The 12,318-nt window shown below is 42.0% G+C and overlaps 1 protein-coding gene across 3 annotated transcripts in view; it reads right to left on the bottom strand.

The window, feature by feature from the left end:
- Nucleotides 1-12,318, bottom strand: part of LOC133615671 (glucagon receptor-like) — a 109,783-nt gene that overhangs the window by 17,872 nt on the left and 79,593 nt on the right. For all 3 annotated transcript variants that reach the window (XR_012051108.1, XR_012051107.1, XM_061974431.2), the window contains exons 8-10: nucleotides 11,869-12,028; nucleotides 11,739-11,799; nucleotides 1,038-1,107 (exon numbers count right to left, since the gene is read on the bottom strand). Coding sequence is in view for 1 of the 3 variants with exons in the window: in XM_061974431.2 (XP_061830415.2) it covers nucleotides 1,038-1,107; nucleotides 11,739-11,799; nucleotides 11,869-12,028 (291 nt within the window). In the remaining 2 variants the exon portion in view is untranslated. The remainder of the gene's footprint in view (nucleotides 1-1,037; nucleotides 1,108-11,738; nucleotides 11,800-11,868; nucleotides 12,029-12,318) is intronic.

The raw sequence follows: 12,318 nt of genomic DNA, 5'->3' as shown, positions 1-12,318 counted from the left end.
TGAGCAGTGCCAGAAACTCATCGACTCCATGCCACGCCGCATTAACGCAGTAATTGAGGCAAAAGGAGCTCCAACCAAGTATTGAGTATTGTACATGCTCATATTTTTCATTTTCATACTTTTCAGTTGGCCTTTTTTGTATTAGCCTTAAGTAATATTCTAATTTTGTGACACACGGAATTTTGGATTTTCATTTGTTGCCACTTCAAATCATCAAAATTAAATGAAATAAACATTTGAATGCATCAGTCTGTGTGCAATGAATAAATATAATGTACAAGTTACACCTTTTGAATGCAATTACTGAAATAAATCAAGTTTTTCAAAATATTCTAATTTACTGGCTTTTACCTGTATATATATATATATATAGGGGTGTGACAAAACATCGATACGGGGAACAATTTCGCCTTACAATACGATTTATTTTTTGCCGCTATCAACTTCTTTCATAATTCCTTCTTCAGTTAGTGAAGTCGCTGTTCTACATGTCCTGCAGGGGGCGCCGCTTATGTGAGGGGCTTCAAGACGTGACAACAGAACAAAACACACAACAGCGTTAATGTGGCGGACCAGAGCAGCAAAGTGGAATTGATGCATGGTTTAATCAAGTGTGTGTGCTCACTTTGGCTTCTATAGACACACACACACACACACACACACACACACACACACACACACACACACACACACACACACACACACACACTCATGTCTTAGGAACTATTTAACAAATGGGGATGTTAGTGTAGGCATGGTCTGGGGGGAAGGCAGAGGAGAATAATGTCGATATTCTCTTGACACAACTTGAACATGCAAGGTGGCTTCTTGTGTGTATAGTCTGTCACCTTTGGAAGGCAATAGAAACATTTTGAATAAATACTGATTTCATGTGAACGTTGGAGGTATAACATTTGTCAAAGCAGTGCAGGAATCCTGCAAGCTACTTTTGCTGGATGTGAGGCAGCTTTTCCTTGGCCGTGAGTACATATTCAAAATAGTGCATGGAATAAAAATGACAGGAAGAGGAACATTACCAGCACGGCCACCAGTATGGGAGATCGTATGATCCACCAATAGTTCATGTTGATGTTCTGACCCCAGCATCTGGAAAACAAACACATCATCGCCTGAAATCACTGTGATCAACATCCACATGTTTGAAGACCGTGACGGACACAAAACCACCAACCTACACCACCAAGACTGTCAACTTCATTTCCATCGTAGGCTACATCGCAGTTAAAGGGGAACATTATCACAATTTCAGAATGGTTAAAACCATTAAAAATCAGTTCCCAGTGGCTTATTATATTTTTCGAAGTTTTTTTCAAAATTTTACCCATCACGCAATATCCCTAAAAAAAGCTTCAAAGTGCCTGATTTTAACCATCGTTATATACACCCGTCCATTTTCCTGTGACGTCACATAGTGAAGCCAACACAAACAAACATGGCGCATAGAACAGCAAGCTATAGCGACATTAGCTCGGATTCAGACTCGGATTTCAGCGGCTTAAGCAATTCAACAGATTACGCATGTATTGAAACGGATGGTTGTAGTGTGGAGGCAGGTAGCGAAAACCAAACTGAAGAAGAAACTGAAGCTATTGAGCCATATCGGTTTGAACCGAATGCAAGCGAAACCGAGGAAAACGACACGACAGCCAGCGACACGGGAGAAAGCGAGGACGAATTCGGCGATCGCCTTCTAACCAACGATTGGTATGTGTTTGTTTGGCATTAAAGGAAACTAACAACTATGAACTAGGTTTACAGCATATGAAATACATTTGGCAACAACATGCACTTTGAGAGTGCAGACAGCCCAGTTTTCATCAATTAATATATTCTGTAGACATACCCTCATCCACGCTCTTTTCCTGAAAGCTGATCTGTCCAGTTTTGGAGTTGATGTCAGCAGGCCAGGGAAGCTAGGGTCGATAAAGGGTTTAGCTCGCTCGTCTGCGGGAACAAACTGCCGCCATTGCTTGCCGTGCTAGCGAGGTCCTTTGTCCCTGAATTGCTCACACACTCCGGCAGATTCAATGGGGGTCTGGCGGCAGATTTCTTTGACTTTATGGTTGGAAATGCATCTGCTTTGAGTGTCGCAGGATATCCACACATTCTTGCCATCTCTGTCGTAGCATAGCTTTCGTGGGTAAAGTGTGCGGAACAAACATCCAATTTCTTGCCACTTTGGCATCTTTGGGCCACTGGTGCAACTTGAATCCGTCCCCGTTGGTGTTGTTACACCCTCCGACAACACACCGACGAGGCATGATGTCTCCAAGGTACGGAAAACAGTCGAAAAAAGGGAAAATAACAGAGCTGATTTGACTCGGTGTTTGAGAAAATGGCGGATTGCTTCCCGATGTGACGTCACGTTGTGACGTCATCGCTCCGAGAGCGAATATTAGAAAGGCGTTTAATTCGCCAAAATTCACCCATTTAGAGTTCGGAAATCAGTTAAAAAAATATTTGGTCTTTTTTCTGCAACATCAAGGTATATATTGACGCTTACATAGGTCTGCTGATAATGTCCCCCTTTAAGGTTATAAGCACATACCCTATTTTTCCGACTATAAGTGCACTTAGAATCCTTTCATTTTCTCAAACCTCGACAGTGCCCCGTATTACCCGGTGTGCCTGATGTACGGAATCATTCTGGTTGTGCTTACCGACCTCAAAGCTATTTTATTTGGTACATGGTGTAATGATAAGTGTGACCAGTAGATGGCAGTCACACATAAGAGATACGTGTAGACTGCAATATGACTCAATAACTTGTGTGATGACTGTGTTATGCTGATAGTATACATTTGTGTAACTTGTGTCCTGGGTATGATGTTAAACACTTGCATGTCCCATCTAATGTACCACATAACTGCCTGGGCATGACGTTAAAGTGCATCCGGCAGTGGAGGCTCCTCTATGGGGTCTTGGGGCACTAGGAGGTTTACTATTGTTACCCCAGGTGGCCCTTGGCAAAGGCCTAGTACCTGACTGACCCCGAGCCAGGGATACGGTGAAGACCTCAACGGCGGAGCAGGCGGAAGATGGTAGATTTAAGAACTACCACAACGGCTGCGATGGCGAAGAAGGCTGCAGCTGAAAAGGGTCCCCAGTCGTCTTGGACTCAATGCCACTGGACCCTGACCCGATTTCTGTCAAGGATCGTGTGGTGACTGTCACTGCACCAGTCTCCCCACGTTAAACTAAGTCACGCACAGGCATCCTCCATAAAGGGATACACCCCTACCAGGAGGATCGTCATACTCGTTGAAGTGACCACCGATGATGATGAGTATATATTTGTACCATGAATTGATTAACGTGGACCCCGACTTAAACAAGTTGAAAAACGTATTGGGGTGTTACCATTTAGTGGTCAATTGTACGGAATATGTACTGTACTGTGCAATCTACTAATAAAAGTTTCAATCAATCAAAAAAAACCTCAAGTAAACACTAACATTGTATATGTTCCACTGAAAATATAGAACATTACACACGGCACTCAAAAATCTGTCAAAATGTTTTAGTAGGACTTTGGTAAGCTATGAAGCCACACCGCTTGATGGATTGTACTGTGCTTCAACATAGGAGTAATATTATGGTGTGTGTATAAGGTAAGACATATTATCTGGCGTTTTGTTTCGCAATATTATGCAAAAGCCTTCTGGTACCTGCTGATCTGTATTTGGGATCTGCATAAGTCCTTTGTCGTCCGATATGTTTCTTCTTATTCTCTATCTTCTTGTTATGTGACATTCATCCTCCACTGTTGCCATTTCTAATATAAAGTAGTGTAAAGTTCTTACTTATATCTGTCAGTAAACTCACCATGAAAGCACTAAAACATACCGGTGTAGTGAGTTGACATTATTCACCCAAGGAACTTTAGTTATTAGAGAGTTCCGGTCGGACGCTTTTTCACGGGACACACTTCCTGTGTTGTTGTTGCACTAGTGAGCCACGGATTGCACGCTACACCGCTACAACAAAGATGGCGGGGAGAAGACACTGTCGAAGTGGAGGCACGTAGATAAAACCGCCCACAAAACGGCGCATCCTGAAGAGACTGTCACAAAGTGAGTTGAAGATGATCTGTTAAACATCATCTATGCAACATTTTGAGCAAAGAACCAGCATTACATGTTATGTAGACCACAAGGAAGTCTTTTACAGTTAGAAAATAATCATAATATGACCTTTTAATGCGCCTTTTGTATGAAAATAGAACTGAATAGAACCACTCATCGGCAGTGCGCCTTATTATCCGGTGCGCCCTATGGTCCGGAAAATACGGTAAATGTATAGTATAATCATCCCATGCTATTGAACAATTATTAGGGCCCGCATGGCCCATTGCATAAGGACTCCCAAAGGGAGTCCTTATGCAATCAAATCAAATCAAATCAACTTTATTTATAGAGCACATTTAAAATTTACCACAGGTGTAGCCAAAGTGCTGTACAATGAGCAGGTTAAAAGATAAAACGAGTACCGAGCAAACACAACACAACACAAACAGAACACGATAAAAAATAAATAATTAAAATAGAATTAATAAAAACATAAAAACAGGATCACAGCAGGTGTATTATGGGGCGCCATTGCAGGATGGATATCACTCAGTGTTAAAAACCATGGAATAAAAGTATGTTTTTAAGAGAGATTTAAAAACAGGAAGAGAGGAGGCTTGTCTAACACTCAGGGGTAGGTCGTTCCAGAGCTTGGGAGCAGCAACGGCGAAAGCTCTGTCACCTCTAAGCTTCAGCCTTGTGTCAGGGACCGTCAACAGCAGCTGATCGGCTGATCTTAAGGATCGGGTGGGGCAGTAAGGCTGAAGGAGGTCGGAGAGATAGGTTGGCGCGAGGTTGTTTAGACATTTAAAAACAAATAAAAGGAGTTTAAAATGTATTCGGTAACGCACAGGGAGCCAGTGAAGGGACGCTAAAATAGGGGTGATGTGCTCACGTCTGCGGGTCTGTGTTAGCAGACGAGCAGCAGAGTTCTGCACGAGCTGCAGGCGGGCGAGGGAGGCCTGGCTAATGCCAACATACAGGGCATTACAATAATCAAGACGAGTCGAGATAAAAGCGTGGATTAATTTCTCAAGATCATGTCTTGATAGAAGCGGTTTCACTTTCGCTATTTGGCGTAATTGATAAAAGCTTTTTTGAACGACGCTGCTGATTTGTTTTTCGAATTTAAAATCTGAGTCAAACTTTACCCCCAGGTTAGTGACAGAGTCGCTGAGATACGGGGTCAGAGTGCCGAGGTCAACGTTGGGGGAGGGAGAGCGACTTGGACCGAACAACATAACTTCTGTTTTATCTTCATTTAGGCTCAGGAAGTTAGCTGAAAGCCAGACTTTGATGTCGTGCAGGCAGTCAATAAGACGTTGAACCGTGTTATTTTGTGCCATGGGAAAATAAATCTGGCAATCATCGGCATAAAAATGAAATGCAATACTGTACTTCCTAAAAATAGAACCAAGGGGGAGAAGGTAAAGCGCAAATAAAATTGGGGCAAGGATTGAGCCCTGGGGGACCCCATGTGGTAAAGGAGCTGTGGACGACATAAAACTGTCTACTTTTACACAGAAACTCCTGTCGGTTAGGTACGACCGGAACCAGTTGAGGGCGGTGCCCTTAATGCCCACACAGTTCTCAAGACGAGTGATTAAGGTGGCGTGGTCGACGGTGTGGAACGCAGCAGACAGATCTAAAAGCACCAGGACAACATATTTACCAGAATCAGTGGACAGGAGGATATCGTTAAAAACTTTTAGAAGCGCTGACTCTGTGCTGTGGAGGGCTTTAAAACCGGACTGGAACAGCTCAGTGATACCATTATCCTCTAAGAAGGGCAACAACTGACTGTAGACAACCTTCTCTAATATTTTGGAAATGTATGGAAGATTAGAGATAGGTCTGAAGTTAGAGAGGAGAGAGGGGTCGAGGCTGGGTTTTTTAAGTAGAGGTCGTACCACTGCATGTTTAAACTCTACTGGAACTATTCCAGAAGAGAGGCTACTATTGATAATGTTAAGGACACTTGATCCAATAGTAGCAAGTACCTCCTTAAACAGGCGAGGTGGGAGGGCATCTGCAGGAGAACCAGAGGGCTTCATATGACTAACTGTGTCACTTAAAAAAGAAAAGGACACCGGCTCAAACTGATGGAAAACAGAAGAGAAATGCAGGGGAACAGAAGGGTCATATGAAGGCTGAGATAGACTGGCTCTAGTTGACACAATTTTGTCAGTGAAAAAATGGAGACAATTTTCACAGAATTCAAATGGGACATAAGGACCTATTGAATTTGTGAGGTTTTATTATTATTATACCGGCCGCCTCTTTGAGCACTAATTTGACCCCCTTAACATGCTTCAAAACTCACCATATTTGACCCACACATCAGGACCTGCGAAAATTGTCTTTTAATGAAAAAAACAAACCCCAAAACTCAAAATTGCGCTCTAGCGCCCCCTAGGGAAAATAAAACTAGACTGCCTGTAACTCCCACTAGGAAGGTCGGAAAGACATGAAACAAAATTCTCTATGTAGGTCTGACTTAGACCTAGATTTCATAATTGTACATCCTTGGGCAGTAATCAACAGGAAGTTGGCAATTCCCCCTTCAAGACAAAAAAGTACTAAAAACAGTCACTTTTGCCTCTTTGAGCTGTAATTTGACCCCCTTAACATGCTTCAAAACTCACCGAACTGAACACACACATCAGGACTGGCAAAAATTGCGATCTAATAAAAAAAACCTACTAAAACGCTGAAAAAACTGCTCCTCGGAAGAAAAAAAATGACAAAACTGCCTGTAACTCCCACTGGGAAGGTCGGAGAGACATGAAACAAAAACCTCTATGTAGGTCTCACTTAGACCTACATTTCATAGATTGACAACCCCCAGCAAAAATCAACAGGAAGTTTGCTATTCCCCCTTCAAAACAATTTTTTTGTAAAAACCGGTCACCTTCCTTCAAAAACTATCTCCTCCGAGCGCGTTTGTCGTTTCGGCTTCAAACTAACACAGGAGAGAGATTGAACCCTTGTGTATAAAAGTACAGAACAGCGTTTTTCTAACTGCTCCGGTTTTGATTTTATGACCCTTCAAAGAACCGCTGCGCTGATGCTGATGCTGCTGCGCTGCTGTTTTTTTAAGATGGCTGCTTAAAAACCAGCGTGCCTACACAATGCAGACAAGGTAGGTACACTAGACAAAAGTATTGGGACACTTATGACTACCACCGGACAAAAGTATTGGGACACTTATGACGGAAACTGGACAAAAGTATTGGGACACTTAGGAATAAAACTGGACAAAAGTATTGGGATACTTAGGACTACCACTGGACAAAAGTATTGGGACACATACACTGCACAAAAGTATTGGGACACTTAGGACTACAACTTGACAAAAGTATTGGGACACTGAGCACTAAAACTGGACAAAAGTATTGGGACACTTAGGACTAGCACCTGCCAAATACGCGGGCCCGACCAACGCTGCTTGCAGCTTTAATTATCATTGTTTCCCAACCAACTGATGTAAAAAAGCTGCTCTGGTGTCACTAGTCAAGGTGACAAGCAGACGTTAAAGTCCAGCTATTGTAGAATTGATTTAAAAAAGGGTTAACAAAAAAGTTTCTGTCAAAGCTGAAGTACATTTTTTAAGAAAGATGAAGCGTTTAAATATTTCCAAGCTTTCTCGGGCCACATTAAAATGAAGTGGCGGGCCAGATGTGGCTCCCGGGCCTTGAGTTGGACATCTGTGCAGTAGATTGTGCATCTTATGTAACCAAGCCTCGGACCATATTAACCAGGCGCCAACACCAAAAGAGCTTTGACATCATTTCCATATTTGGATGCTCATAACAGAAGTGTGTGTGTGTGTGTGTGTGTGTGTGTGTGTGTGTGTGTGTGTGTGTGTGTGTGTGTGTGTGTGTGTGTGTGTGTGTGTGTGTGTGTGTGTGGTTTGTTGTTGTCCACTAATGAGGTGTTAGATTGACTGTCCTCTGTCCTGCATCAACGTTGACATTGTTTGGAAGCAAAGAAGAAGTTGCTACCATCAGACACCAACAAAGTGTTACATTAAAATCTAAATGTTGTTCTTATATAAACTGCAATATACATACGCAACAATTGCAGAGTGCACTTTTAATCAAATGTTTAAAAGTTCAATAAATATCTATTAAAAAAAACTAAGTAATTTAATTGAATTACCAATATATTTATTTCTTCACATGGTTTGCATATTTAACAGCCTTTATTACGTGTATTTTTTTATTTGAAATGATTTCACAATATTCCATCCCTCCATTAGGGAGGCCTGAAGCTGTTTTATTTCTTATAAATGTTTTACAAGGATTATTATCATATCTTCTTCTATGTAGTGGAAATGTTAGCATTATTAAACAATCTTAGATTAGTTTAGTGTAGCTTAGCATAGTTTTTAGTATTTTTATATCACAGCTTAACTAAGTTTATCTTGGTAAGCAACATTAGCTTGAGTTGAGGTTAGCTTAGCATAGTTGACCTTGTTTGGTTTAGTTCAATTTAGTTTCTCCTAATTTAGCATAAGTTAGCTATGTTTAGTTTAACTTCACTGCAAATTGGATGTCTATTGTCTATTTTTTATAGATATTTTGGCCTTAAGAAACAATCTTAGCAAGGTGTACGTTAGCCTAGCTTTCAGGAAAAGAGCGCGGATGAGGGTATGTCTACAGAATATATTAATTGATGACAATTGGGCTGTCTGCACTCTCAAAGTGCATGTTCAGTGTTTCCCACAGGACAGGCATATATTTGTGGTGGTGTGGTCGGAGGGCGGGCGGGGGGGCGGCGGCAGCGGCGATGACCAAGAAGAACGCGGAGTTGGAATATAATTACAACATTTTATGTACATATTTATATACAGATTTGAACAATTAGTGATTCACTGAAATATATTTATTAATTGTGGTTCTTACAAAAAATATATCTTATAAAATATAAAAGCTAAAATGTCTCTTAAAGCTCTGCCCCTTTAATTAGTGCATACTAAATAATTTAACTTTAGCCTACTACTACAACCATATTATTTACCAGCAACATGAAGCGAAACAGAGGCAGAGGTGTCCTGCCACAGTCAGTCAACCTCCTCCTCCTCCTCCTGCTGCTGCTGAACAGGTCGCACCTGTGGTCCGGACTGTAGGCCTACCTCCTCTCCAAGTCGAGCTCTTTTCGGCCGTTGAAAATATTTTTCTATACTCATCTGTGTGAAGGAGTGAACATCCAACATTAGAATGTATTACTAACGAGCAGAAGCGCTCTATGTACAGTGCCGTCTAACCTTAAGCGGCAGCAGCTCAACACATGCAGGGTTCAACGTTAAGCTTTTTTTCTACTTGCCCGACTCCTCAAATCTACTTGCCCCAATATTTTTACTTGTCCTGCCTAGGTTTTTTTCTGGCTGTGTAGTGCTCATGGCTTATATCTTACTAAAATTCTTCCCGTTGACTATTTACAACACTACACAGTATTTATTATTATTATTATTATCTATAATTAAATTTAAATGGCATTGTATACATGTAAAATTAAATGCTATTTCACATTATTTGACCAGTAGCAGTTACACTCATCTGAACAGGTCAGCCACATGTTTAAAGCCCGATCACAGTTGAAATCTTGAAATGAAGGGCCTTTAATGGCCAAAACATTAACCTGGACAACATTTTAACAGCTGGTTGGCTCAGATTTGATTCTTTTCATTGCATTCACATGCTGCAGTGGACAGTGGACAATTTAGCTTCAGTCCATGTGTGTTTATTGACAACATGGTTATAACCTGGACACGTTAGCTCGTCGGTATGAAAACACGTGACTGGTACTTCGTGCGTCTGCCCCGGCCCCCGAGTCAAACAGCGGCGGTGTTAATGAAGCAGCGTCAGGCTGCTCACCGTCAGTGAAATGCTCGGTGAAATCGCGGATTAACGTTAAATATATGACGAGCCGCGAGCGATGCAGCTATAACCTATCTACCTATAACACCTGTAAAAATGAAGCAATGCTACCATGCTAGCAAGCGTTAGCTAGCCGACTATGAGCCACCAAGCTGCTAACTATCGCCAAAAGGCACCATTTAAGTTTTTTTCCCCATGGCATCCTGGATCAAGGCTTTCAGCAGCTTTTGGACATTTGAGGTAGAAACGTAGGAAGCGCCATCATTATGAAAAGTAGCCGGCGAGTATTTTGATCCCGTCCGTCCATCCCGCTTCTACTTCTTCTTCTTCTTCTTCTTCTTCTTCTGGCCCACCAGGTGAATTAAGTGCTACTGGCGGAGTTACAATGCATAGTAGGCTACCGCCACCTACTGCACCGGAGGTGTAACTACAAGCAACATTCACAGACAGTCCCATTGCTTTTATGAGCGGTCGAGCGAGTCAAAAGCCGAAAAATCCATTTGTGGCGGACGTAATTCTTTCGTGGCGGGCCGCCACAAATAAATGAATGTGTGGGAAACACTGATGTTGTTGCCAAATGTATTTCATATGCTGTAAACCTAGTTCATAGTTGTTAGTTTCCTTTAATGCCAAACAAACACATACCAATCGTTGGTTAGAAGGCGATCGCCGAATTCGTCCTCGCTTTCTCCCGTGTCGCTGGCTGTCGTGTCGTTTTCCTCAGTTTCGCTTGCATACGGTTCAAACCGATATGGCTCAATAGCTTCAGTTTCTTCTTCAATTTGGTTTTCGCTACCTGCCTCCACACTACAACCATCCGTTTCAATACATGCGTAATCTGTTGAATCGCTTAAGCCGCTGAAATCCGAGTCTGAATCCGAGCTAATGTCGCTATAGCTTGCTGTTCTATGCGCCATGTTTGTTTGTGTTGGCTTCACTATGTGACGTCACAGGAAAATGGACGGGTGTATATAACGATGGTTACAATCAGGCACTTTGAAGCTTTTTTTAGGGATATTGCGTGATGGGTAAAATTTTGAAAAAAACTTTGAAAAATAAAATAAGCCACTGGGAACTGATTTTTAATGGTTTTAACCCTTCTGAAATTGTGATAATGTTCCCCTTTAAGCGTTACATACCTTTTTACCTGCACGCTGTCTCCCGCTGTGCTCTGCCTATTGGGATCACGACAAACCATCCTCGACGCGTTCCGACTTCTACAAAGCAATGAACTACCTGCTGCCACCTACTGGTATGGAGTATTACATGCTTACCCTGCCAAGCTCTACACAGCACAGGCACTAGACAACGGCACATTATTATGATTATTGATTTGCAAAAAAAATTTTTTTTGACCAATTAGGTGAAGTTGCATAATTTCCCACGGTCCACCAGGCAATATATCACTGGGGTAGACTATGTCTCCCGGCTGGCCTGGGAACGCCTCGGGATCCCCCGGGAGGAGCTGGACCAAGTGGCTGGGGAGAGGGAAGTCTGGGCTTCTCTGCTTAGGCTGCTTCCCCCGTGACCCGATCTCGGATAAGCGGAAGAAGATGGATGGATGGATGGATGGAAAATCTTTAATTAGCATAGGTCAGCTATGCTTAGCGTACCTGCGCTGTAAACGATTGATATTTGTCTAATTTTGACTCATAATAGAAAACAGCATTAGCCTAGCATATTTTTAGTTGATCTTAGTTAACCGTATGTTAGTTTAGTTTATCCCAGGAGAATGAAAGTGACATAAATCAGCAGTGTAGACACTTACTCTTGATTCTCATGAAGATATTTGGCGATGACCCAGGGAACAAGGAATATTAAGGGTGTACCTGTGAGGAAATGGTTATTTCTATTAGTGTCATGATAGTCATTTCAAGTCGTGTAACTTGATAGCTCACCCCAGCCGATGCACAGGTAGATCTGGAAGTAGTTCTTCTCTGTAAACACGGTGATGACCAGCAGGTTGTGGAGGTAGATACCTTCCACCAGGAGCCAGTAGCTGTTGGCCAAGATGCTGTATTGCATCATCACCGCCGCCACTCGACAGCTGATGGTTATCTGTCAAACCACATTCAAATAACAACGATGTCTGATAACGTCCTAAATATCACAGTTGATATAGTCTAGTCAGCTTTGTGGGTGACACGCATACTTGCCAACCTTGAGACCTCCGATTTCGGGAGGTGGGGCGGGGGCGTGGTTGGGGGCGTGGTTAAGAGGGGAGGAGTATATTTACAGCTAGGATTCACCAAGTCAAGTATTTCATATATATATATATATATATATATATATATATATATATATATATATATATATATATATATATATAAGAAATACTTGAATTTCAG

This window comes from Nerophis lumbriciformis, linkage group LG22 (genome assembly GCF_033978685.3).
Source record: "Nerophis lumbriciformis linkage group LG22, RoL_Nlum_v2.1, whole genome shotgun sequence".
In the NCBI taxonomy this organism is placed as follows: Eukaryota; Metazoa; Chordata; class Actinopteri; order Syngnathiformes; family Syngnathidae; genus Nerophis; species Nerophis lumbriciformis.
The sequence above is the reverse complement of the archived record's forward strand: the minus strand, read 5'-3'. Positions and strand labels throughout refer to the sequence as shown.